The 26,258-nt window shown below is 48.9% G+C and overlaps 1 protein-coding gene across 7 annotated transcripts in view; it reads right to left on the bottom strand.

Annotated features, from left to right (window-relative positions):
• The window catches only part of CDAN1 (codanin 1), a 67,492-nt gene that overhangs the window by 29,803 nt on the left and 11,431 nt on the right, over positions 1 to 26,258 (bottom strand). For 6 of the 7 annotated variants that reach the window (XM_059722948.1, XM_019496588.2, XM_019496589.2 and 3 more), the window contains exons 6-13: positions 17,319 to 17,397; positions 16,700 to 16,820; positions 15,617 to 15,726; positions 14,142 to 14,231; positions 10,739 to 10,814; positions 8,294 to 8,502; positions 7,297 to 7,411; positions 480 to 623 (exon numbers count right to left, since the gene is read on the bottom strand). In XM_059722948.1, the coding sequence (XP_059578931.1) occupies positions 480 to 623; positions 7,297 to 7,411; positions 8,294 to 8,502; positions 10,739 to 10,814; positions 14,142 to 14,231; positions 15,617 to 15,726; positions 16,700 to 16,820; positions 17,319 to 17,397 (944 nt within the window). The remainder of the gene's footprint in view (positions 1 to 479; positions 624 to 7,296; positions 7,412 to 8,293; positions 8,503 to 10,738; positions 10,815 to 14,141; positions 14,232 to 15,616; positions 15,727 to 16,699; positions 16,821 to 17,318; positions 17,398 to 26,258) is intronic. The other variant, XM_059722947.1, reaches the window with a different exon arrangement.

Below are 26,258 nucleotides of genomic sequence, written 5' to 3'. Positions count from 1 at the left end.
GGTCCAGAAAGTATGAGGGGCAAGAATCTGTGGGTATTGTCTTGTACTGGACCAACTGCATGGCTGGGTCTCCCAGAGACCCAATGAAGAGTACTGTGATACCCAAAAGCCTGTCTAAGTCTAACCCAACCAGACAGTTAATCCAATAAAAGAGACCACCCACAAAAAATCTTGCAAAAGTCTGCCCAGATATTTCAGGACTTTGAAACACTAACCGCAATTCAGAAATAGTATTAGTGGGTTAAGCACCACATTAGTGTCAATAACCCCTCCCTCCTTTCTATCACAAACACTTCCCCCTTGTCTTCAATAGGGTATACTTATACAAAGCACAGAATAGTGCAGAACACCAACCCAGGAACTATTTCCATTCTAGGAAAGGATGGCTCCAGAGACAACTCTGCAACAAACCAAAAATACCTGCCAAGCAAACAGCCCAGAAAGTCCCAGACTTTTCTAACAGGTCTCTGGTTACTTACTTGATTTCTTAATGCCACTGCAGACTCGTGCAAGTCTCTTGTTGGTGGCTCCACTGTGCGATACGGAAGGAAAACAAGAAATCCAAGAAATTTTGCCAGGAGCCGGAGGCTCATCAGGACAACGGTGAAATGTTTCTTTTCATCCTGAAGTCAAGAGAAGGAAAGCTTGATTGGAGCAACACAACCCTGAACAGAGAAGCAACAACCTACCTAAGGTCTCCACTGCCAGCATGGAAAATTAGGTCTCACAGCTGCTCTGCACTACTTTCCAGTTACTTCTTTCCCCAGACCATTCTGAATGCTGGAGAGCTCCATTCATGACAGCAGTATACCAAATAAGAATAGGAAAGCTTGATTGGAGCAACATAATCCTGAACAGAGAAGCAACAACCTAGGAGACTCCAATCTAGTTTCACATTGAGATGTACTGGAAGGAGCTCAAAAGAGAGGTGCTTATCGGGAAGGTACCTTTGAAAGTCCTGAGCAGGTGACTGAGTTATGGAAAAAGATCTCAGATCTCTTCATACTTTTATAGGGCAGTTGCATTCTACAATAATATTTCAGCTGACAAAGCCCAGGTTACAGCTTGAACAGCATTTTCAGCAACTACTATACTGTAGAGTTCATTGCCACACAAAATGAAGCTAAGCCCCTCTCACACATTTCATCCCTCCCCTCTTTTAGCAAGCATCCCTTTAAACATATTGCCATTCAACACTAACCATGACCAAGAAGCACTTCATTAAGAACTACCTGCCCATAAAAGCAATTTGAAATCAGTCAAAGGTGAGAGCTGGCTCTTTTAATCAGCAAAATGACAACTGGATACTGCAGTGATGCATGTGCTGGAAGTGAGTGAGTGAGTGAGTGCACACACACATATACAACCCCTCCTGCTTCCACTACTGCACTGTCTAGTCGAGACATGGTCCCAAACGATCATAAACAATCTGAAGATCTTTATAGAAAGAGAAAAAAAAAGCTGCTGCTCCAACAGTCACACTTTCCTAGTTTTTAACTAGAGCATCCTTCACTCCTCTGTTTCTGTCAATGTAAAAAAAGGTCTCAAATACATCAGCCCACATTCATCTCTGGACATTCACAGAACAGTGACTTTTTGAAGACAACATTCTCAGGTCCTCCATGTATTGTGTGTCAATGTCTCCAGACCAGCTCTCTCACAATGCACACCCAGAGATCCCAGTCAAGTTGAGTCCTTCCCTGACTCATGCAGCAAAGCACCAAAGATTCTGCAGGCCTTAAGTCTGCTCCCACTTAGCCCTCTGCAATTCCCAAGATTTCACAGTGAACATGTACAGGAGTAACTAGACAAAATGTGAAGATATCAAAAGCTGCTGACCTGACTGATACAAAGGGAACTGCCCAGTAAAGATGATGTCTCATTCTTTTTTTCCCCAAACTTATTAATTTTTTGAGTAGAACTACATTTTAATAGCTGCTAAATAACAAAGAAGCACCAGAGTTAGCAAGTTTCTCTTGTAAACATTACTGAGGACACAGGGACTGCATCCAGATAAGCATGGCTGTGCGGCATGTGGTGCCTCAGATATGTCTATGGCACCACATACCGCACATTCAGCTGTCTCCGTGCTGCAAGGGAGCAGCATAGGGGTTATATCCAGGGGTCACAAAAAAACCTGCGTTAAAAAAAAAAACAAAAAAAACTAGACCAGTGCACACAGGGATAGCACACACCACTCAAAGCCAGAGCCTCACTCCGGCTGCTAGCCAGGCTCCGAGCAGCAGGATCGCTGCTGCTGCAGTCCCAGGAGGCCCCCAAGACTCCAGATAAGGCTGCTTGGGGCCAGCTCAGTGCTGGCTCCAGCCTCCTCTACTCCAGCCAAAGAAACCTGTCGCACATGGCACAGGCATTCTCCAGGACAACTAGCAGTGGCCCAAGGGGATTGGGGGGGGGGAATCTAGCAGGTAAGAGTGGAGAAGGGTACCTGGGGAGTCAGATGTCAGGCAGGTTATAGTGCATCATAAATTCAACGTCTATATTGAGGCCATACGTTTCTGTATCTAAGAGGTTGTTGAAGTGAAGTTCATAGGCCCGTCTGCGGAAAGTGTTTTGTAAATTCCCTTCGAGGATCAGGACTAAGAGATTGGAGAGAGTGGTTTTCTTGAGAGAAATGTGCCCCCACAGGTAGTTGGGTACTCTTGTCTGTAATAGATTTCCAGTGTGTATTCATTCTGGTGCGCAGTTGCTGTTGGGTGTCTCCTACATATTTTCCATCAGGGCATTTGGTGCACTGGATGAGATACATAATGTTTCTGGAGGTGCAGGTGTAAGATCTAAGAATGGTGATGGTTCTATTGTGAGGTGTAGTCACTGTGGGGGGTACTGGAGATATGTTGGTAGGCATTGCCTTTCTGCTCATGGCATGGTCTGGATCCATTTGGTGTGTTTTGGACTGTAGGAAGCTGGCTTCTGGTGATGAGGTTAGTGAGATTCGGTGCTTGTTTGAATTTACAAAACAGTTTTCAGACGGGCTTATGAACTTCATTTCATCAATCTCCTAGATACAGAAACTCATGGACTCAATACAGACTTTGGATTTATGACACACTATAACCCGCCCATCATCTGACTCCCCAGGTACCTCCCCACTTTTACCTGCTACATTCCCCCCCACCAGCTGTCACTCAACCCCTTGATGCCTCAATTTACATTTTCACTGACTGGCTTACTTGCCTGCATCCCAGCCTCTGGCTTCTTTACTATTCCTTCCATCCAGGAAGAGCACACACCAAGTGCAGATGCTTCCTCGGCCTGATGAAGGGTTTTTAAACCCAAAAGCTTGCTAAGATACATTTCTTATATTTCTCCAACTGTTCAGTTGGTCTACTAAACGGTATCAGATCGACTCAAAGAACCTTGTCTGCCTTGTGTGTGTTTAGGCAGAACGGGATGAATGCAGCAGGGATGGTAGTCTGTAACAGGGGTCCTTCCCAGTGCTGGTTAGATCTCGGCCTGCCCACCTCTTTCTGGGCCAACTGCCCATCCCCCTTTCGCCTGCCACACTTTGATGGAAAACCAATTCAGATGTTACCCTGGTGGGAGGCTGCCCATTTAGGTCCTTGATGTCTAGGAGTGACATCCATTCCACAGCTCCATACCTCTCCTACAGAGTGGCCCATGCCTCACAGATGACATCCCAGGCAACTAAGCTCACCTGGAGCCTCACAACTCCACTGCAACCAACAAGCCACAGGCCTCTTAAAGATCTTACAGGTCTGGGCTTTCCCTAGCCAGGATTGTGTGTGCATGTGGTGGTGGGAGGTTTTCAGGCGCCTCCTAGCCGCCTTTCACCAGGGCGGTTTGCGGTCCTGGCATTTCCTGGGGGCTGCCACACCACTGGCAGTCCCACCACCAGGCCTCCCAACCCTGGCAGGGTGCAGTTTTAGGTCAAGCCCAGGACCTGGGGCCTCCTCCTTCCCCATAGCCCCAACCCATACCTCTAAGTTTGACCTGGCACAGCAGCTCAGCAGGGAGATGTTCTTCCTCTGCTGGATGGTGATTCGGTGAGTGCTGCCTCCATCTCTGAGAGTAGGGCATTAAATGGTTATGAAACCAAACCAAATAAAAAAAAGGAAATAGGTGCAGACGAAATGAGGAGGGTGGCACTCACTCCGTCTGCATGTGGAGCTTGGGGAACCCCAGCAGTGGGAGGTTCACCTTCAGGAACACCAGCTGTTCCACAAAACCAGGATCCAAGGAGGTGCGGTGGGGCATCACAACATCACCAGCAATGCTGAACACCCTCTCGCTCAGAACACTGGTCGGTGGACAGGACAGGTGTTCCTGGGCAACCATGGCCAGATCCTGCCACATCTGGCTTTGGCTTGCCCAACAGGCCAAGGGGTTGCAGAGCAGCAGCTCCACATCCTCGGCAAGATAAATAGCCACGAAGGCCTCGGCACTACCTGCCCAATGCTGGAGTCTTGTGCCTTTGGACCCCAGCATGGAAGCCATGTCCTCGGCCCACACTGGCAGCACCTGTGGTGGAGGACACTGGCTAGTAGATGGAGTGCTGGCACGGGAAAGTGGATCCCTCTCTTCGACTTCCCCTCGCCTCTGTCCTTCTGCCTCCCTGACTCTGTTCACCAGCACTTCTGTCCAGTGATCAAGGGTTTTGCAGCTGCAGATGCTCCCCTTCACCCTCGGGTCGCACATGCCCACCAGCATGTGGACCGTACTGGACCGCAACGAATCCAGCTGTTTCTTGATGCTCTCCTTCAGCCGCTTCACCAGTGCCTGCACCTCCACATTAAAACTAAATGAAGAAGTTCCAGAGGATTGAAGCTCCCTCACTATGGGGATCACCTAGCTAAGGAGGGCATCGCCAGCACTGAGGCTCTCGGAGGCCTCGAAGAATGGCTTGAGGACCACCAAGATCTGGGAGACGGTATCCCGCTCAGCTTTGTTAAGGGGGCTGCTTAATATGGCAGCCATCTCAGGGATGGCCTTCTGTTGCTCGACCAACCTTTCGAGTATCAGGTATGTGGAGTTCCACCGAGTCTCCACATCCAACATGATGTTGTGCTGTGGGATGCTCAGCTCTCCTTGTTTGTCCCGCAGCATCTTGCCCCCCTTGATGTTCCAGTGGAAGTAGCTCGCCACCTTCCTGCATTTTGAAATGAGCTGGCTGGTTGTGGAGGCGCCCTCACCAGCAGCCCTGTTCCCCTCCCCCAAGGCATCCCTGACTATAAGGTGGAACTTGTGCGCCACGCAGTGGATACCAACAAAGTTGGCATCACGGACTGCCTTCATCATACTGGCCCCGTTGTCAGTGAACATGAACCCACGGGTGAGCTCGCCCTATCCAATGAGCCACCCCTGCACCATGTGGTTCACGGTTCCCATGATCTCCATTGCCGTGTGGGACTCATTTCATAGTAGCTAGGGTCAGGAGGGACCTGAACGGATCATCTAGCCTGACCCCCTGCCACAGGAAGAAATGAATGCTGGGTTCACAAAACCCCAGACAGGTGATCATCCAACCTCCTCTTGAATTTGCCCAAGGTAGGGGCAAGGACCACTTCCCTGGGAAGTTGGTTCCAGATTTTGGCCACCCTAACTGTAAAATATTGCCTTCTGATCTCCAACCTAAACCTATTCTCCATCAGCTTATGACCACTGTTCCTCATCACCCCAGGTGGTGCTGGGGAGAAAAGGGCTCTGCCTATTTGCTGTTGATCCCCCTTGATGAGCTTGTAGGCAGCCACCAGGTCCCCCCTCAGCCTCCTCTTGCTGAGACTGAACAGGTTCAGGTCCTTCAGTCTCTCCTTGTAGGGCCTGTCCTGCTGCCCGCTCACCAAGCGGGTGGCCCTCCTCTGAACCCTCTCCAGGCTGGCCATATCCCTTTTGAAGTGCAGTGCCCAGTACTGGACGCAGTACTCCAACTGTGGCCTGATCAAAGTCACATAGAGGTGAAGTATCACCTCTCTGGACTGGCTTGAGATGCACCTTTGGATGCGTGACAAGGTATGGCTGGCCTTGCTGGCTGCGGTCTGGCATTGGCGGCCCATGTTCATCTTGGAGTCAATACTGACTCCAAGATCCCTTTCCGCCCCGTGCTTTCAAGAAGGGAACTCCCCAGCCTGTATGTACGCTGTGGATTCCTTCTCCCAAGGTGCAGCACCCTGCATTTGTCTACGTTGAACCCCATCCTGTTCTCATCTGCCCACTTTTGTAGTCTGTCTAAATCTAGTTGCAGCCTCTCTCTCCCTTCAAGTGTGTCCACCTCGCCCCACATCTTAGTGTCATCAGCAAACTTGGACAGCGTGCTTTCCACCCCCTTGTCCAAGTCACTGATGAAGATGTTAAACAACGCGGGCCCAAGGACTGAGTCCTGGGGTACCCCACTGCTCACATCTCGCCAGGTTGAGTACAACCTGTCCACCACTACTTTCTGGGTGCGCCCCATCAGCCAATTTTTTACCCATCCAACTGTGTAGGCATCAATGCCGCAGTCACTTAATTTATTGATGAGGATGGGGTAAAAGACAGTGTCAAAGGCCTTCTTAAAGTCTAGAAAGACTACGTCCACAGCAACACCATCATCCAAGGATTTCGTTACTTGGTTGTAAAAGGCAATCAGGTTGGTCTGGCAGGGCCTGCCTTTGGTGAACCCATCCCTGCAGGCCCCCCACAGATGTGCTCCTTGATGATCCTCTCCAAGAGCTTCCCAAGCACCAGGGTGAGGCTTACAGGCCTATAATTACTTGGGTCCTCCTTCCTCCCCTTCTTAAAAATAGGGACCACATTAGCCAGTTTCCAATCCCCCGGCACCTGGCCATTTAACCACGAATGCTCATACAGCCGGGCCAAAGGCTCCGCGATGACCCCTGCTAGCTCCCTCAACACCCTTGGGTGGAGGGCATCTGGACCTGCAGATTTAAAAATGTCTAGCCCTTCCAGAAGATCCCACACTACATCTGCACTGACTAAAGGCTTGATAGAGTTATCCCCGAGTACAACCCCAAGTACAACTTGATAGAGCTATCCCCAAGTATCTCATCCATCACCTCTGCTTGAAGGAGAGCCCACCGAAACAATTCCAAAACGTTTCAGATGCTTTTGTTTCATTTCGGATTCGGTGATTCAGCTGCCGAACTGGGCCGAAACACCTCTGAAACAAAATGGCTGCCGAAGTTTCGCACAGCCCTACTACTGTCTATACCCTAATGTACTGTTTATGTCATAATTATACATGGACATTAACCAATTCTTTAGTTAGCGGATTGAATCACTAATCAAATCCTTAGCTGGCACCTGGAACATTTAACTCACCTGTTCCTCCATGTCTGCTTCACCATCGCTAGGCTCATGCTCTACCAAAGTAAGGCCATCCAGCTCAAGTATTTTTAGGCACAGGTTATCCATGAGGTGTTGATTGAACTGATAGCTTCAGAAAAAACATGATGGGAGTGTCAGACTGGGGGGAAAATAGCAGTATAATCTCAGCTAACATATGCTCAATAATTCAAGCCTCAGTTACCAAAATTGTAACAAACATCCAAGATGTCACTCATTTATAAGTTCAAAGGCTATTGTGTGGCCAACAACAACACTATCCAAAAACCAAGCAGACATGCAGAACCTCAGCCAAACTTCAGCAGATTTAATGCATCCTCCACTCTCCACACAGCTCTGCCAGCACATCCTACCCCTTAACATCACCTTTGCCATTTCAGTTTTGTGCAAAAACTAGTCATTAAACTCCGTTAGGATCATTGTTACAAGGACATGGCTACAAATAAGTATACCAATTTCAAATGAGACATAAGGGAAATGTGAATCTACACTGTGAACTATAAAAGGCCTCTTCATTAAGCCAGAGTACCCTTCTCTTCCCACTTCTTGGCCATCTAGAACAGTCTAGGGAAAGTTTCAGCAATCCAGCATTCCCGCTGTCCAGTACTGTGTTACCTCTAAGTATTAGGCAACTCAGCATGCTTCTGCCAAGATATTTAGTGAGTTTCATGTGTAATAAGCCAAGACCTAAATGGATGTAGTTCTTTGGAGAGGAAGATGGACTGTACATGTCAGCAGATACAAGTGAAGCTTGGAACACTGCTGACAGCTAGCATAAAATGGGCACTGCATACTGCAACTGCCCTCAGGGCTTGATAGTTCCCCTTTTGTCTCATGCTTTGGCTTCAATGTCCCACAGAGTTGGCATTTCAAGACCAATCTCCAAATTAGTTCCCCCAACTGGCACAAGCCAATGAGTTTAGCTAACCACCCCACAACTTAGCAGAGGCAGAAGCAGTGACAAGTAGCTAACCTTCCTGCGCTGAGGATGAAGTCCCTGAAGAATTGCTGGCACCCTGGGAAGGAAGGGGGTGGGCAAGGCCCTCTGATGCTCTGAGGAGCGACAAATCTCTCCTGCAGCCTCTTCAGCCGACTCAGATCATCACAGCCCAACATATTAAGGACGTCCTGGTCTGGGGTGTCTCCCCAGCTTGTGCCACCACCAACGGGACCTTTACACATCTTCAGGAGGGTAAAGAGGAAGGAGGGAGGAAATTCATAAGGCATCCCAGATGAAATAAATAATTTGCCCCACACAACCACTTCTCTCCATGAAAGGACTTTTAGGGTAGGAACCTTCAATACTTCAACCTTCAAAGGACTGGACTCAGCTGCCTATGAAGCCTGTGAAATATGGCCTCCTTCAGCCAGAGGGGAAGCATCGGCTAAAGCATAAAAGCTTCCTTTTTCTCAAAATATGCTACACTCTCAGTCTCTTCCAGCCTAGGTGTCCTGAGACTGGAAATTCAGACCCCACACATTAAACCTAAGGCATTAGAACCCTCTTTCCACACAGAAAGAACATTACCAAGCATAGCTATATTATCTACATAAACGACTTTGTTTCAATCTTCTATGTTTTGGCCTGGCAGTCAAGAAGAATTGTCATCTACTACTTGGACCCAACTAAAAACTGTAGGGTTCTTCAGCGTTACAAAGGTGAAAAGAATTTGCAGGGACTTATACATACACAGAACTACTGCTCAAAATACAAAGAAAGGCAGCTTCAAGCCCTTAAAATTAGCCAGAGAGCTTGACAACAAAAGAACACAACTTCAAAGCATAGTACCCCACTAAAAACAAACACCTTAAAAATCTGGTATAGTTAGGTTAACGCTGATAGGGGTCTCAACAATACCAAATCAAACAGTAGTCATCTTATGAAGGTTGAATCATTTTATGACTGCAAACCCTACATATTCTTGAGCCCAAGTTCCTTTTGCATCTCAAACCACAGGTTAGGGAGGTCAAATTCTAGTTATTTACATCTGTGCCTCATTGTTACATGCAAGCTATTTGCTTTCAAACTGTATTGTAGTGGAATAGTGAAACCCTATAGTCTTCAACAGGAATGCACAGATGTGAGTGAAGGTGAAATCCAGCCTTGTACCTGCAGCTCCGTTAACCAATTCTGTCAATACTGGTATAGATTCTGTTTTCCATTTTTTTAACTGTATGGGCTCTACAGAGCAAATAGAAGCAGAGCAGTAAACCTTATTCTCCCTCAGGAAAACTGATAGGTATCACTATGGATACACAGCAGGACAAATGGCAAAGTAAGATGACAATATTTTTATACAGTAATTTTTCAAATTAGAACTACACTATAAAGTGGAGATTTTCAAAGGAGACTAAAGGAATTAGGTGCGTCTCATTCCCCACGTGGACACCTAAATCCCTGGTCTCTTTGGAAAATACCCTCCAAAAGGCACAGCAGCTTCCAACTGGGTTGATTTTATAATATGCACTACAAGGAGTTTTGGGCTCTAGTCCTGAACAGCTCCCCCAGCCAACTGTTAAAGTTTTAAAATTGAAAGGTGCTTCTCTTTATTGTACTGTGTGAAAGAAGACTTCTAGAAACAAGGGCAGCAGAAATCATGCGAAAAAACAGCAACAAACAGTCAAAGCAGAACTATTTCTACCTATTTTCTGTTGGTTACAGCAATCTTGTTATTTTGAACTATAGCTGGCAAAAACGTACACAAATAGAACAATGCTTCGTAAGTATCGCTGTGTAACCTTTTGGAGAATATGCAGTTCAAAAAAATAAGTCAGGACCACTGTACCCATACAAGGATTTTAGAAAAACCAATTAATTCCACTAAGGTACATAATCATAAATAAGTGTGTCAAGACCATTCAAGGGTATAGTTGTAGCCATGTTGGTCTAAGGACAAAGGCAGACAAGGTTCTTTGGGTGAATTCAATATCTTTTATTACACCAACTCAAATAGTTGGAAAAATTCTGCTTTCCAAGCTTTCAGGCTAGGCTGAGGAAGCGTCTGCAGTTGGTCTGCACTCTGCCTGGATGGAATAGTAAAGCAGCCAGACTCTAGTACATATGCAAAAAAGCCAATCAGCAAAAAAGCAAATTGAGGTAGTCCTCAAGAAAATGTAAATTGAGGTAGACCTCAAGATCATTCAGACATTTTTTAATTTTTTCAAATATATGTTTTTTTATTTTTAGTGCTGCTAAGAAGTGCCACATAGCCTGACAGACTGAAGGCCTCTTTATCCACAGATTCCTATGTGCCCAGTATCCTTAATTCTAACTAGGAAAGATCACCGGGGGAGGGGGGAAGATTTATCCACCCCATTCTTCTTAGAACAACAGAAATATGTAGATATTACCTCACATTTTACTGAAGGTCAGAAAAATTGCTTTCTGTATGGAAAACACAAGAAGTTATTTATTTACCTGGATAATCTGTTTTTGAAAGAGTCTGGCAAAATGGCTGTGGTTACAAGTTGCTGTAAGGTGAGCCATCATAGCCCTATAAAAAAAAACAAAACAAAACAAAAACAAACAAAAAACAAACTTTGATATCAAAGAACCAGTCAAAGAGAGTCTATATTCAACTACAGTAAAAGCTTAACAGGGAGCTCTTTACAAAAAACGCCCTCCAGTGCCATTCTACTTTGAAAAGTGAATTTGTAGAAATAAGTGAGGTCTTATTTATAATCAAGTTCATGCTTTGTGCATCTCAAGCAGCATCTGTTGGTTAGAGACATAAAAATAATTTTTAATCAGATTTTCTATAAGTAAAGAGCCAGTATAGTTATGCAAAAGGAAGGCTAGACTCTATGCCCATTCTCATCAACAAAGCCATTATCCAAGTACCAACTGCAGAACTAATTTCTCTTGTTGATGGCGCCTGTGCAAAACATGTAAGAGGAATTCATTTCAGACATTTTTTGCTAGAGTAGTAATTAGACAAGCCATGTTCATGCTTTTAAATTGAACAGGTGTAATATTGAAATCACCAGGTGCATCTACACATGCACTTTACTGAGTTGACTAATTATCTCCGTAGTAAAGCATCACAGTCTACATGTGCGCTGAAACTGCGGCACAGTAAATTAACTAACTGCTGTACAATAGCACTGTCCCTGATGGTACTATCCTATGGCAGAGTTAGTTAATGTCCATGACAGTTAATGTCTGTTAGTAACTACGTGTGCTGAAACACACATGTGGGCTGAAACAGGAGCTGGAGGGGACATAAGGGTGCTGAAGTGCAGGGGCTGCCTGCCACCTGGCCCTGTACTTCAGCACTCTTGTGCCCCAGCCAGACCCTGTTGCCTGATGCTGCCATCTGGAGCCTGGGGCTGATCCCCTGGACCTTCCACCAGCCTGGGGCTGTTCTGTTCCAGCTCAAAATGCTGCGGTCCTGGGCACACGTGTAGACACTGCACCTGAGAACAGCTAACTCCATTGCGAACTGTGCTGGAGTTTCTCATTTCACCTTAATTGAATGTGTAGATGCACCCACTGAAAATAAAAAACAGAAGCAAATACAGCAGCCATTTTACAGTCACTTTTCAAAGATGAATGATTCTTTAAAAGTACTATTTTCTTTTTTGCAGTGCCAATACAGAAGCATTGTGCTTCCCAGCAATACCCAAGCTCAAATTCTTTCCAGAGCTATATCAGAACTACTCTGAAATAACAGAATTAATAATCTCTGAACATGTAGGGAGCTTGTTATGTAGGTCCAGTTGTATAAAAACACATGCAAAAAAATGCACAGGTTAAATGGGTCTTACTCTCTACTGCAAAGCCAGATAGACTATTTAGGAATGAGCAGTTGGTAAGTTTACAGCAGGAATTTGGGATGCAAGTACCAATTTAAAAAATATCCATTTAACCTGTTGTAATTACAATGGTTAAACACAATTACTTGTTAAGGCAACCCCAGGGTAGGCAGGAGGGAAGGAAAAGCAAGGAGAGGAGGGTGAACTAATACCTAATTATTACTGTGCTGTGAATCACCTAATCCCTTCCTGCTGGCTCGCCAAAGGATTTTGTCTGGACTGCTTTGGGTCCCTCTGCCCCATCTGGCCCAGACACAGGGGGCAGTCCAGACCATGGCGCATATGGCTGGTACCGACACCCCCAGGTGCACAGTGGGGCTGGGACAGTTTGGCTGCTGGACTCCACTTCCTGGCAGCGGTGGCTCCTTCCAGCTGCTGCAGCTACTGGACCTAACCCTGTTGGCTGGACACACCGGCCCATCTGCCCCACACCCAACTCTGGGGGTGCTGACCTGTGTGGGCAGGGTGTGTGGCTGGGATGGGGCCACGGGCCAGCAGGGAGTGGCATCTGAGAGCAGGATGGGCACGTGGGGCTGGGGCTGTGATTGTGGGGTAGCGACAGTGCAGGCTGGGGCCCAGGGCAGAGCCACAATTAACTCCCCACTCCCCGCACATGGAACCACCATATGTTACAGGTGCATGCAGGGAACAGATCGCATCTCTGCCCCAAGATCTGGTCCCGCACTGTCACAGCCCCACGATCCAAGCCCCCAACCCAGCCCCACCCATCCCAGTCCCCACTCACCCGCAGCCCTGTCCCACCCACCCAGGCAAGCACAGAGCAGAGCCACTAAGGGAGTTTTGGTGAGCTGTTGGGGAGGGGTGAAGGGAGGGGAAATGACTCAGCCTGCAACAGCTCACCAAAACTCCCTAAGTGGCCCTTGGGCCCAAATAACTGCCCACTCTGCTAAACTATGCAGACCCTGGTGCAGCTGCTTGCAGCATCTCTACTGCACGCCTCAAGCAGCCCGGGCTCTGGGGCAGGTGAGAGGGGCCTACTTGGAGTTGTCAATGGCAGCAGGCAGGGAGGCTGGAAGCAGCCACACCAGAAACCACAAAGCCTAGCTATAGGTACTAATCTCCTCCCCACTATTCCTTCCCCCCCCCCCCCCCTTCCTCCTCCCTTGCCATCTACTGGGGCATGTGTGGCTTCCTTTCTCCCCTTCCCTGCCAGACTGTTCCTTGCCACCAGCCCCTGCTAAACAAGCACCACTAAGCTATAACTGTTTATTACTACACTTATCAGTTAAACAAGTAGTCATTTAACCATTCACATCCCTAGCAGGAATAATCAAATGGTTCAGGTACAGCTCATTGTTCTGTAATGTGTTAGCTAACATCCTTTATATGGAGGTGAGTCCATACAAAGATTAACAGCTCCCAACAAGCAAGAAGGCTGAGCAGAAGATTTGAAGAAAAGGCTGATTGGAGCAACATAGAGAATTAGGAGCTGGGATCAATAGGCTCTATGGGCATCACATCTACCATATTTTCTCATATACCACAGGCCCCCAAATAAGACACAATCTGTTTTTGGAAGGCAAAATGTACAAAAATATATTTTTCCAGAGTTATGGCAGACTATAACAGAGCAGGTCTCCCTGGAAACATAAGAGTACCTAGAAAGTGTGGCATGCTAGGAGATGGCTTGGGTGAGGAACTTCCTGCTATGGTAGGACAGCAACAAGGCTAGGTCTCAGATGATTAACAGAGGAGTCTGCCTCTTCTCCTTGCTGAGGTCAGAGAAGCGGCAGACATTTTGGGAGCAAGTAGAGCACCCTGTCTACAGGTACTCTCTCCTTTACTCCTCCTATTCCAGCAAAGGAAGACTAGATTCTCCGCTTAAGACATGCACCCCAAATTTAGAGGGCTGATTTTTGGGGAAAGGTGTACAAGGTATGCACGTGAATATGGCATACAGAAGCGAGCTGAAAATCTGCTCTGTTTTTTATGCAAGTTATATGCAATCACTGAACTCTTGGCTAGCTGAATCACCAGATTCTTACCTGATCTTGTTGCCCAGGACTCTTTCAAAATCCCAAGCTGGTTTTTCATGGTTATCTTCCCATTCACGCAGCAACTCATAGAAGATGTCCCTAGTGAGCAAAAGATAGAGATAGGTCAACTCCTTGGCCTCCAGTTTCTGAACAAACAATAACTGGATGCCCAGCCAATATGGCACAAGACTTCTCCTATAGAAACCAACTTCAAACTACACTAAAGTCAGACAAAAGTCCCCATGTATTCTACTACCCTGTAGCAGTGCTAATTGCCACTGAGATTACTGATTCGATACAATTCTTTTTATTCTGCACTCCATTACTGCTCTCCCCCGAGTTTAAATAAAATTATCAAAATAGCGTCACCTCCCATTATCAGACAAAACAGGGGGATACAAAACAGAAGGAAGATGTGCTGTGAGTTCGTCAGTAGACAAAAGTGAATAGAAACAATATGAAACCAATTCTAGAAGGAAGAGAGGAAAAACCCAAGAAAACAGAAGATCCTTCTTCACCACCTCACCCCAACATGGGAAAGACCAAAAGGAATCTGGATGCCTTCAAAATACACTTGGATGCTAATCTTGCTGGGATCAGTTGATACCAGCAGACTTCCTGCCCCTTGGGCAGGGGGCTGGACCCGATGATCTTGAGAGGTCCCTTCCAGCCCTAATGTCTATGAAATCTATGAATAACCCCAAAGGCAGAACTGAATCCATCTTGTGGCATGCTGTTCTGTTATGTATACAGTGGTTTTGATTCTTAAACGGAGTTAAGGTCCTCACCCTGCTAACTGATTCAAATAGTTGGGGCCTGTTTTTAGAGCTAAAGATCATGAAGTCTTTTACCCACACTGCTGCAAATGTATAGTGTTAGATGCCACAGAGGCCACGTCCAGATGAATGTGGACATTTGGTTCCCCAGGGACAAGCAGCGGTGGTGCACCTTATGCCACCACTACTTGTCCCTGGGGAACACCCATGCCACGTGCATGCACTTTGGCGCATGGCGAGTTACCCTGGGTGAAACAGGGGGGCCTGGGGCCAGCACTGGACTGGCCTCAGCAGCCTTATCTGTGGTCCTGGAGGCCTCCCAGGGCTGCAGCAGTGGCGATTCTGCCATGCGGAGCCTGACCAACAGCCAAAGCATGGCTCTGGGCAGCCTGACTCCACTTTTGAGCAGCGCATCCTGCCCATGCATGCGCTGCTCCCCTTTTTTTTCCCTACAGGCTTTTTTGACCTCTAGATATCCAGAGGTCAAAAAAACCCATAGGGAACAAAAGTGAAGCAGCACACCCATGGGCAGCGCACCTTTGCAGCATGGAGAACATCTAAATGTGTAGTATGTGGCGCCACAGATGCGTTTGCAGTGCCACATACCACATAGCTGCATTCATCTGGATATGGCCACAGAGTTTACTATGAATGACCAGGAACAGATTTTGCCCCAAAACAAACACATTAAAATTGGACAATATTCACCTTTGCTTCTTAAAAATATGAAATGCCCTGTCACTGGGAAAGTTAGAGCGATTATCAGTTTCTGGCTGGAAAGAAACAGATTGTACAGATGAAGGCAGCAGGAGAGAAACCTGTTGAATATATAAAACCATTCATTAGCAAAATACAATTCCCTGATTTGATGTACAGTTCAACAGCTGGACAGGCAAAATTAAACTAATGTGAAATCAAATATTACCATAGATGGGCGATTTAAATGCTTAATCATTAATGGTTGGGAAATGCTAAATTCTGGTGTGAAAACACTGGTAAAAAAAAGCCATTTCATACTGCTTTTGAAAAAACTTTCCTACAAAAAAGGAATTGGCAATAATATGCCCTGGGGAGAGGAAATAAAGCCATGGATTCAATCATTTAACCACATGTCAACTCAACACAGGACTTCTGAGATGGCAGGACTAGCAGCTGGCAATTCCCACCTGATCCTCTACCCTCCCCTCTTCTGAAAGATGCCATAGATTTTACCTATCTAGATTTCTTCTACATTCCTCATCCCCTAAGTATTTCACAAGCATTCATGCATTTTATTCACACAACACTGATGTGGGGTAAGGAAGCACTACCCCAAGTTTTAAACAGAGGGCAAGATGAAACCTAAAGCAGATTCAATGGTTTGCTTAAAAAGTGTGGTAAGTCTGAGACTGAGCAGGAAAGTCTCAAATCCCAATTCACTACATTGGGATTCTACCTCCAGGTTAACCATAGGCAAGAGTCTGATAGTGACATTCTGGAAGTTAAGGTTAATTTTTTTAACTAAGTCAAGTGAGGTCAAGATCTCGCTGCCAAACCAACACAAGTTAGTTAATACAGGGACTTCTGGCTACAGATCACTAGTCCTAACAATCCACAGACACAATATGGATGGAGATAGGTGGTTTTTTGCAGTCTCAATAGTAAGCAACAAGTGATCCCCGCCCCCAGCAGGGTGAAGATTTGCTGTTAATCAGTAAAGACAACAACAAAAAGAGGATAAAGAAAAACATTAGATTATTGTAACTCCTCAATTCCACACATTTAACTTCCCATGGGGTCTTCAGTTTTTACCTTGGCTGTGCTGCTTTCATAAGCCTGCCTCAGCCTCTTGTGCAGGTGAGGGGAAAAGGACGCAATCCGCTCGTTCTCAGCCAAGAGTTTCAAGGTCCCCTTCTCTAAGTGGGAAATAAGTCTGCCAAGAGACCACATACATATACACACAAATAACTTTGAGAAACCAAATCTTTAAGTTCACACTTTCTTCTCAAACATCACTTTTAACCACTGCACAACTGGCATCTGGATCCAACTGGCATCAGCAGGGTCCACTACAAATATCAGTTATACGAGGAAAGGGACCTCAGAGTCTTCCCCAGTTGCAATGAAATCTGAAACGGACACTTTCACCAAATTTTAACTGCATTTTGAATGTATCATTTTGTAACATCTCCACTAGGCACAAATATCTAAGCTTTACAGCTTAAGTGTCAGCACAAAGGAAAATCCTAGTTTTCCAGGTCAGGCTGAGTTACCAACTCAGCATGAGATCAGGAGAATGACTTAGCCTCATGCCCCTAAACTGAAAAGGCTATAAAAGACTGGCCCTCCTGAAACCCAAGAATACCTTTCTCAGTCTTTTACACGCATGTACCCACACCTATGCACAAAGGAAGAAAAAGGTTCAACTTACTCATACTGACGATCCAAGACCTGGACAGCAAAATAGACACAGTTGTGCACATTATGAAAATGCTGCCTCTCTACTGCACCTGAAAACACACCAGGCAAACAGCATTTACCACCATGGGAGAAAGATTCACAAGCCAAATAACACAGTTAACTCAGAAGGAAGTAGAAACTGCCATGCCAACCAGATCATTAGTACATCCAGTCCAGTGTAGTACTTCTTCCTACAGTGCACATGACTTGACACATCAGAGAAAGACACCCAAGGTAACCCCAGTATAACAGTCAGCTAATTGTACCATGTTGGACCAAGAAGAAATCCTTTCCTCTAATGTGTGGCAGTTAGCTGCAGCTTGCCCCAAAAACCAATATTGACTGCCATTACTTTAGCCTGTATAACTATCAGTGTTCTCACTAGACAAGGTTACACAATTTTCATAGTTAACCATGAATAATCAACCCCTAGATCAGAGAGTAAATGCCAGCTCCTTAATAGAACTGGATAGGAAACAGTTTTCCAAAGCTGAAAATTGGTGGATTTAAAATTTCTCCCATTCTAGATCAGGATGAAACCAAGCCCAATCCAAGCTTCCTGAAAAAAAAAAAAGAGAAGCCCCCAGCCCAGAATAACCAAGCCTGGTGGTTAGGGCACTCATATGGGATGTGATAAACTCAGCTTCAAAACCCAGTCTTATGAGCAAGGATCCAGGTTTTGTTTGCCACAGAAAGATTTGGATTCTCACTTTTTCTCCTAAAAAAAAAACAAAAAAACCAAAAAAAACAAAAACATGGATTTTCTCCTTTTAATGAGAAAATTGTGGATTTGCCCCTATAAAGGAAAAAAAATGCACAAACCTGTAAGTTTCCCCTTGCACACTGGCAGAGTTCCAGCCTGCAAGGGAACTGCTTGGACCTGGGGAGAGTAGGAGGAGGGCAATCAGGCAGGGGGCGTCACATGCACCTGTGTGCACACACATGCATATACGTGGTAGCCAGGCAGCATGGAGATCAGCTTCCCCAGCTCCCTCCAGGTAAGCCGGGGGGCGGGGGAGAGAATACTTAGGCCCTCACAGTGAGAAAGGGAGTTGGGCAGGGCTGGGGTCACTGCCCAGCCAGGGCAGTGCATGGGGCCTGGGGTGGGAATGTGTGGCTTCTGAGCCAAAGCGAGGAGTGGGATGGAGCCACAAGCAGCTCATCTTGGGGGCCAGCTCTCCACTGCTGCACACACACCTGGAAGGGTATTGGAGGGGAGGAGGCACATGTCCCCCAGATTTGTGCTCAGGGTGGGGACAGACGCAGGCTGCCCATTGCAGGTTTGGGGGTCTCCACCTTGCTGCCCTTCCCCTGGAGGCCTCCACAACTCAGCCCCCGCTGCTGCCGGGAGGGCAGGGGGTGCCTCACCATAGCAGCGCAGGGCTCCTGGTGGCGGCACTGATCTTCCCTGCCCTGCTGGATCCTGCCCACTAGGCAGCAGAGGCCCCCAGGCAGAGGACAGCGGTGCAGGGAGCTCCGAACCTGCAGTGGGCAAGACTGAATTCTCCCCTCCCGCCACCACAGGCTCCGCTCCAGCCATGACGCCCATAGGGGTGGGGAGCTGGGCTCTGCACTCCTCTCTGGCTGTGGGAGCCAGGACTCGCATGTTGCTGGGATGTGGGGGGCCAGGGGGCTGTGGGCCCTGGTCCCATAGCCCTGACAGCAGGATACCCCATCCAGCAGGGCTAGGGGGTGGGGCAGGGGCCTGTGGGTCAAGAGTGAGGGGCACCAGCAGGGCTGGGGGAGGGGTGTAGGTCAGGAGTGAAGGGCACTGGCAGGGCCCAGCAACAGCAGGGATGGGGGGGGCTATGGGTTGGGACTGAGAGGGACTGGTAAGACCAGGGGGTTGCGAGTCAGGAGTGGCAACAGCATGGGGAGGGCATTGGCATATCAGGGCTGCTCAGCACCACAAAGCAGCGTGGGGTGGGGGCAGGCACAGCTGGACCCATGTCCTAATGAGTGAAGGCGGCAGGGGGAGCTCTGATTTCCCATGATTAAAAAAAAACCAAAATCAAATGCCAAAATATACAGGTATTTAGAATTTATTTTATTTTGATCATTGAGGCACTGGTAGACTTGCAAACTGCCTTAAAATTATAAATATATCAATAAACAATTGTGTTCAACAGATACCCATATATATAGTGGCGTTTCATTTTAATCACAGAAAAGCATGGATTTGGAGGGTTTATAGTCAGAGAATGTGGGGTTTTATCAGAGATGTGTGATTTTTAAACAGAGAAAACCAGGATCTCCACTTAGGAGACAAAACAAAAACTCAAAGCTGAGTCTCCCAGATGAGTGCCGTAACTACTCGGTCAGAGATTCAGTCTCTCAGACTGTGGACTTTCAACTTTACAAGGGAACAAGAAATTGATGCTAAGAAGTGTGCCCAGCTGTTACAATGTACTTGCTAAAGAACTACAGGACTTCAGCAAGCTAAATCACTGCAACTAACCCTAAATGAAATCTTATTTGCTCCCTTTACATCACTATACATCAGGGGTGGGCAAAATATGGCCCGCGAGGCTATTCTATCCAGCCTGTGGGGCCCCTAAACAATTTAGAAAATTAATATTGATCTGCCCTTGGTTCCTGTAAAAAATGACAGGAGCCAGGGGCAGTAGGACCTAGGGGAAGCCCCAGCAGGCTCCCACAACAGCAGGGCCGGCCTGCTCTGGGTGGCGTGCTGAGGGAGTTCGGTGCACAGGTGGTTTTCTCTTCCATCCTACCAGTGACCGGACGAGGAAGACGGCAGGAGAACTGCATCAGAGAGACCAACTGGCGGCTTCGGCAGTGGTGTCTCGAGGCAGGCTTCGGCTTCCTGGACCATGACCCGCACATCACGACGAGGGACATGCTCAGCTGGGATGGGCTTCACCTGTCCCCCAAAGGTAAGCGTGTGTTTTCTTCTAGGTTGGCGGATCTCCTCCGGCGGGCTTTAAACTAGGCTCGTCGGGGGGAGGGGAGTACGAGGGCAGGGGAAGCTGTGGACCACCAAACCATGTGGCACCCACAAGGACAGCCCAGCCTGAAGAAGGAGAACATTGGGAACCTGAAAGCCATGGGGAGGCCAGCACAACAGAACAGGTAAGGAACAAGAAGGTAAGAAACAACGGGCCCCATGGGACTGGGAGCGGGGGGGCAGCAAAGGCGCCAGTCGCAGGGCTCAAGTGCCTATATACTAATGCTAGGAGCATGGGGAACAAGCAGGATGAACTAGCGCTCCTGCTTGCACTAAACACCTATGACTTAGTGGGGCTAACAGAGACCTGGTGGGATTCATCCCATGACTGGGCGGTACATATTGAGGGCTATAGATTGTACAGAAAGGACAGGTCGGGGAAGAAAGGGGGGGGGGGGTTGCACTTTATGTCAGTGAGCAATATACATCAACCCTCATCAAGACAGAATCCGAGGCTGAGGAAGTAGAAGGATTGTGGGTTAGGCTACATGGGGGGCAAGGAGAAAGGGATTTGGTGGTAGGGGTCTGTTACAGACCCCCACACCAAGGGGAAGAAATAGATGCGGGGCTCCTGAGGCAACTCTCGGAGACCATAAAAGCTAAAGAGGCGGTAGTCATGGGGGACCTAAACTACCCGGACATCTGCTGGGAGACGCAGACAGCAAGGTCCCATCGCTCACGCAGGTTTCTAACTTGTGTACAGGACCTCCACCTGACACAGGAGGTGTATGGTCCCACTAGGGGGAATGCCATACTGGATCTGGTATTGGCAACGGGAGATGACATGATAGGGGACCTCCAAATCGGTAGCTATCTGGGAGACAGTGATCACCTTATGATAGAATTCAACATAAGACGGCGAGTGGGTAAGGTAACTAGTAGGGTGAAAGTGCTAGACTTTAGGAAAGCTGATCTCATTGCACTCAGGCGATTAGTCAAGGAAGCACTGCAGAGTAGGAGTTTTGATGGGATGGGTGCCCAAGAAGGGTGGCTGTGCCTAAAGGAAACGATCCTTTGGGCACAAAGCAAGACGATCCCCGAGCGAGGCAAAAGGGAAAGGGGCCAGGAGGCTTCCATGGCTGACCAGAGAAATCCAGGGCAGCCTAAGGGCCAAAAGGGGAGCACATAAAAAATGGAAACAGGGTGAGATCACTAAAGATGAATATACCTCCTCTGCTCGTGTTTGTAGGGAGGCAGTTAGGCGGGCCAAAGCTACCATGGAGCTGAGGATGGCAACCCAAGTAAAGGACAACAAGAAATTGTTTTTTAGATACATAGGGAGTAAAAGGAAGGCCCAGGGAGGAATAGGACCCCTGCTAAATGGGCAGAAGCAATTGGTGACAGATAGAGGGGACAAGGCTGAACTCCTCAACGAGTTCTTTGCCTCAGTGTTCCTAAGCGAGGGGCATGACAAGTCTCTCACTGGGGTTGTAGAGAGGCAGCAGCAAGGCGCCAGACTTCCATGCGTAGATCCTGAGGTGGTGCAGAGTCATTTGGAAGAACTGGATGCCTTTAAGTCGGCAGGCCCGGATGGGCTCCATCCAAGGGTGCTGAAGGCACTGGCCGACGTCATTGCAGAGCCACTGGCGGGAATATTCGAATGCTCGTGGCGCACGGGCCAAGTCCCGGAGGACTGGAAAAGGGCTAACGTGGTCCCCATTTTCAAAAAGGGGAGGAAGGAGGACCCGGGCAACTATAGGCCGGTCAGTCTCACCTCCATCCTTGGTAAAGTCTTTGAAAAAATTATCAAGGCTCACATTTGTGAGAGCCCGGCAGGACAAATTATGCTGAGGGGAAACCAGCATGGGTTTGTGGCGGGCAGATCGTGCCTGACCAACCTAGTCTCTTTCTATGACCAGGTTACGAAATGCCTGGACACAGGAGGAGGGGTGGATGTCGTATACCTGGACTTCAGGAAGGCCTTCGATACGGTATCCCACCCCATACTGGTGAACAAATTAAGAGGCTGTGATGTGGATGACTGCACAGTCCGGTGGGTGGCGAATTGGCTAGAGGGTCGCACCCAAAGAGTCGTGGTAGATGGGTCGGTCTCGACCTGGAAGGGTGTGGGCAGTGGGGTCCCGCAGGGTTCGGTCCTTGGACCGATACTCTTTAATGTCTTCATCAGCGACTTGGACGTGGGAGTGAAATGTACTCTGTCCAAGTCTGCAGATGACACAAAGCTATGGGGAGAAGTGGACACGCCGGAGGGCAGGGAACAGCTGCAGGCAGACCTGGATAGGCTGGACAAGTGGGCAGAAAACAACAGGATGCAGTTCAACAAGGAGAAATGCAAAGTGCTGCACCTACGGAGGAAAAATGTCCAGCACACCTACAGCCTAGGGAATGACCTGCTGGGTGGCACGGAGGTGGAAAGGGATCTTGGAGTCCTAGTGGACTCCAAGATGAACATGAGTCGGCAGTGTGACGAAGCCATCAGAAAAGCCAATGGCACTTTATCGTGCATCAGCAGATGCATGACAAATAGGTCCAGGGAGGTGATACTTCCCCTCTATAGGGCGTTGGTCAGACCGCAGTTGGAGTACTGCGTGCAATTCTGGGCGCCACACTTCAAGAAGGATGCGGATAACCTGGAGAGGGTACAGGGAAGGGCAACTCGTATGGTCAAGGGCCTGCAGACCAAGCCCTACGAGGAGAGACTAGAGAAACTGGACCTTTTCAGCCTCCGCAAGAGAAGGTTGAGAGGCGACCTTGTGGCTGCCTATAAGTTCATCACGGGGGCACAGAAGGGAGTTGGTGAGGATTTATTCACCAAGGCGCCCCCGGGGGTTACAAGAAACAATGGCCACAAGCTAGCAGAGAGCAGATTTAGACTGGACATTAGGAAGAACTTCTTCACAGTTCGAGTGGCCAAGGTCTGGAACGGGCTCCCAAGGGAGGTGGTGCTCTCCCCTACCCTGGGGGTCTTCAAGAGGAGGTTAGACGAGTATCTAGCTGGGGTCATTTAGACCCAGAACTCTTTCCTGCTTATGCAGGGGGTCGGACTTGATGATCTATTGAGGTCCCTTCCAACCCTAACATCTATGAATCTATGAATCTATGAATAAACCAGCCACCTATAACTATTGGGCATGGGCTGGAGGGATATTTGGAGAGCTCAGCAAATTCAAGAGGACCTGCTGCCAATCAGCGTGCCCCCCTCCTCCCACCCCTCGAGGCGCCTGATCTGGGGTAGGTGCGAGTCTGTGCGGTGCTGTCGTGGGCAGATAGACAGACTTAGGGATAAATGTGTGTTCTCAGGTTTTACGGTGCAAGCAAGTACTAGTTGGGCTGTAGACCTGTTTCTGCCTCTTTCCTCAGTAGCCTACTCACAAGGTGACCTGTAATCTGGGTAACTGAACTGACACCCGACCCGGGCGCAGGCTGCTGCGGCAGCAATTTGTTTGCAATTTGTTTTTTGTTTTTTGCTGAGATGTTGGCAGCCAGTCAGTTGTCTGGCATGGGTAGCACTAATACCCTGCCTGATAACGAGGGAATGGAGGAACATCTCAAACAAGAGTTATCTGAGATGAGGGATCAGGATGGAAACAGGGCACATTTGACACCCCAAAGCCCTGGAGGACCCTCTGTGAAGAGTGGGGTGGGTGGATTAAAAAGATTTTTAAATTAGGCAAACTCAGGAAGAAGGCAGCTCTCCTTGAAGGACTGCACATGGTAGCAAAGGGGACACCTGAGAAGGTACAGACCTTAGAGGAGGAGTATCGAGATGTTATAGCACAGTGAAAAGCCCCAGAGGATGTATGTAAGGAATTAGGGGCAGAGGTTTTACAGCTGGACGGCTGGGCTTGAACGGACGGCGCTCATCTCCCAGCTGCTGACCGACACGTCAGCTCCGGCAGTCAGAGGCAGCTCAATGAAGAGCCAAGCTGGAAAACATACAGTCCCACCTGCAAGACAGCAAGGGGCTGCTCGGACCGCTCTCGGGGCAGCGGGACAAGCCCCAGACGAGTGGGGGATCACGGGCATGTGAAGTACGAACCAGGCGGTTAGAGGAGCGGCTTCCAGCTAACGGGGAAGAGCGGCTGCCGGCACTTCCACAGGGAACGGGGACGATGACCCTGGTCAACAGGGATCCTGGTTTTCTCTGTTGAAAATGAATCCTCAATTTCAGATTTAAAAAAGTACCCAAAGTCTGCATTTTTCCATGATTAAAATGAATCGCCCCTAATATACAGATATATATTTATAGTGGTGTTTCATTTTGATCATGGAAAGAGGTAGATTTGCTTTTTTAGTCCAAAAATTGGGGATTTTTTTTTTAACCAGAGAGGACTAGGATTTCTGATGAACAATCTTACACTGAATAGGAATATGATCATGACTGGTATTGCCAAGTGTGGGAAGACAACCTAAAACCAGCCCCTACATGGCTGAAAATATCCTGGGGGTCTTCAAGAGGGTTAGACGAGTATGTAGCTGGGGTCATCTAGACCCAGCACTCTTTCCTGCTTATGCAGGGGGTCGGACTCGATGATCTATTGAGGTCCCTTCCGACCCTAACATCTATGAATCTATGAATCTATGACACCCCCCCCCTTTCTGGCCTGGGACCATGTGACTGCTCCCGCACAGGAACCTCAGGTAATGAGGGGAGGGTGGGGACAGGGGAGGATCCCGGGCAGGGAAAGAGCACAGGGAAGTGGCCCGGGGAAAAGCTGAGAGCTGAGCGTGTGGGGAAAAGCGGCCCCTCGCCCACCCTGTGGCCGGCGCTCTGTGCTGCAGCCACTCACAGCCCGCATGGGGCTGTCTTGAGCAGGCCACGGGGCGGGCGAGGGGCTGCCTTTCCTCCACGCTCAGCTTTTACCTGGGCTCCTTCCCAACGCAGAGGAAAGCAGACCTTCCCCTGCCCCGTGGCCTGCGCTCCCTGCCGCAGCTGCTCACAGCCCGCGCAGGGCTGTCCTGAGCCAGCACATGTGGGCTGCAAGCAGCTGCAGCATGGGACGCCAGGCAGGCGAGGGGACACTTTTCCCCCACGCTCTGCAGCAGCTTGTAACCAGCCCCTGGTGCCACCCTGGGCCCCGCACTGGCTCCAGGCTTGCCCGTCAGGCCTGTGCACAGCAGCAGCAGCTGTGGCCCCCACCCCCTGCTTGCCATGCTGGGCAGCATTTGCCACCGCCGCCTCTGGGCTGCCCAGTGCGTGAGCTCCAGGCGGGCAGCAGCAGCAAATACCACCCAGCACGGCAAGCAGGGGGCCGCCTCCCTCTGTGCCAAGCAGCTGCTGCCACTGTGTGCAGCCCCGACGGGCAGGGGCCCAGTCTGGCAGCGGGGACAGGTTACAAGCTGGTGCTAAGTGCGGGGGAAAAGTGGCTCCTCGCCTGCCCCATGGCCAGTGCTCCCTGCTGCAGCCGCTCACAGACTGCATGGGGCCACCTGTGCCTACTCAGGAGAGCCCTGCACAGGCTGCGAGTTGCTACAGCATGGAGCACTGGCCACGGGGCAGGCAAGGGGCTGCTTTTCCCCCGCACTCAGCACCAGTTCCTTCCCTGCTGGGGAGCAGGCAGTCGGGGCTGCATGCTGCCCCCCTGCCTGTACTGCAGGGTTGGGGGGCACTGAGAGTGAGCAGGTGTGGGAACCAGCGGGAGCACAGGGCCTGCACTGGTGTCCCGGGGCCAATGCTGGCAGGGCCCAGAACCAGGTGGCAGGAGTGTGGGGTACCAGCCAGAAAGGGCTCTATGGAGCTGGGCCAGCTCCCCCCTCTCCCTGCTGGGGCACCCCAGCCTAGCTCCACAGACCCCTGCCAACCTGTGCCCCGCTTTGGGTCCCACTGGTGCTGGCCCTAGGACATTGGTCCCAAGATGGTGACCAGGGGGTGAGGCACCTGTCAAGGGGTGGGGCTACCCATGGGGCCCTTGACAGCTTGCCAAAACTGGGTAAAGTGGCCCTGACCCGAAATAATTGCCCACCCCTGCTATACATGCATACAGA

The sequence above is a fragment of the Alligator mississippiensis genome, chromosome 2 (genome assembly GCF_030867095.1).
Source record: "Alligator mississippiensis isolate rAllMis1 chromosome 2, rAllMis1, whole genome shotgun sequence".
In the NCBI taxonomy this organism is placed as follows: domain Eukaryota; kingdom Metazoa; phylum Chordata; order Crocodylia; family Alligatoridae; genus Alligator; species Alligator mississippiensis.
The sequence above is the reverse complement of the archived record's forward strand: the minus strand, read 5'-3'. Positions and strand labels throughout refer to the sequence as shown.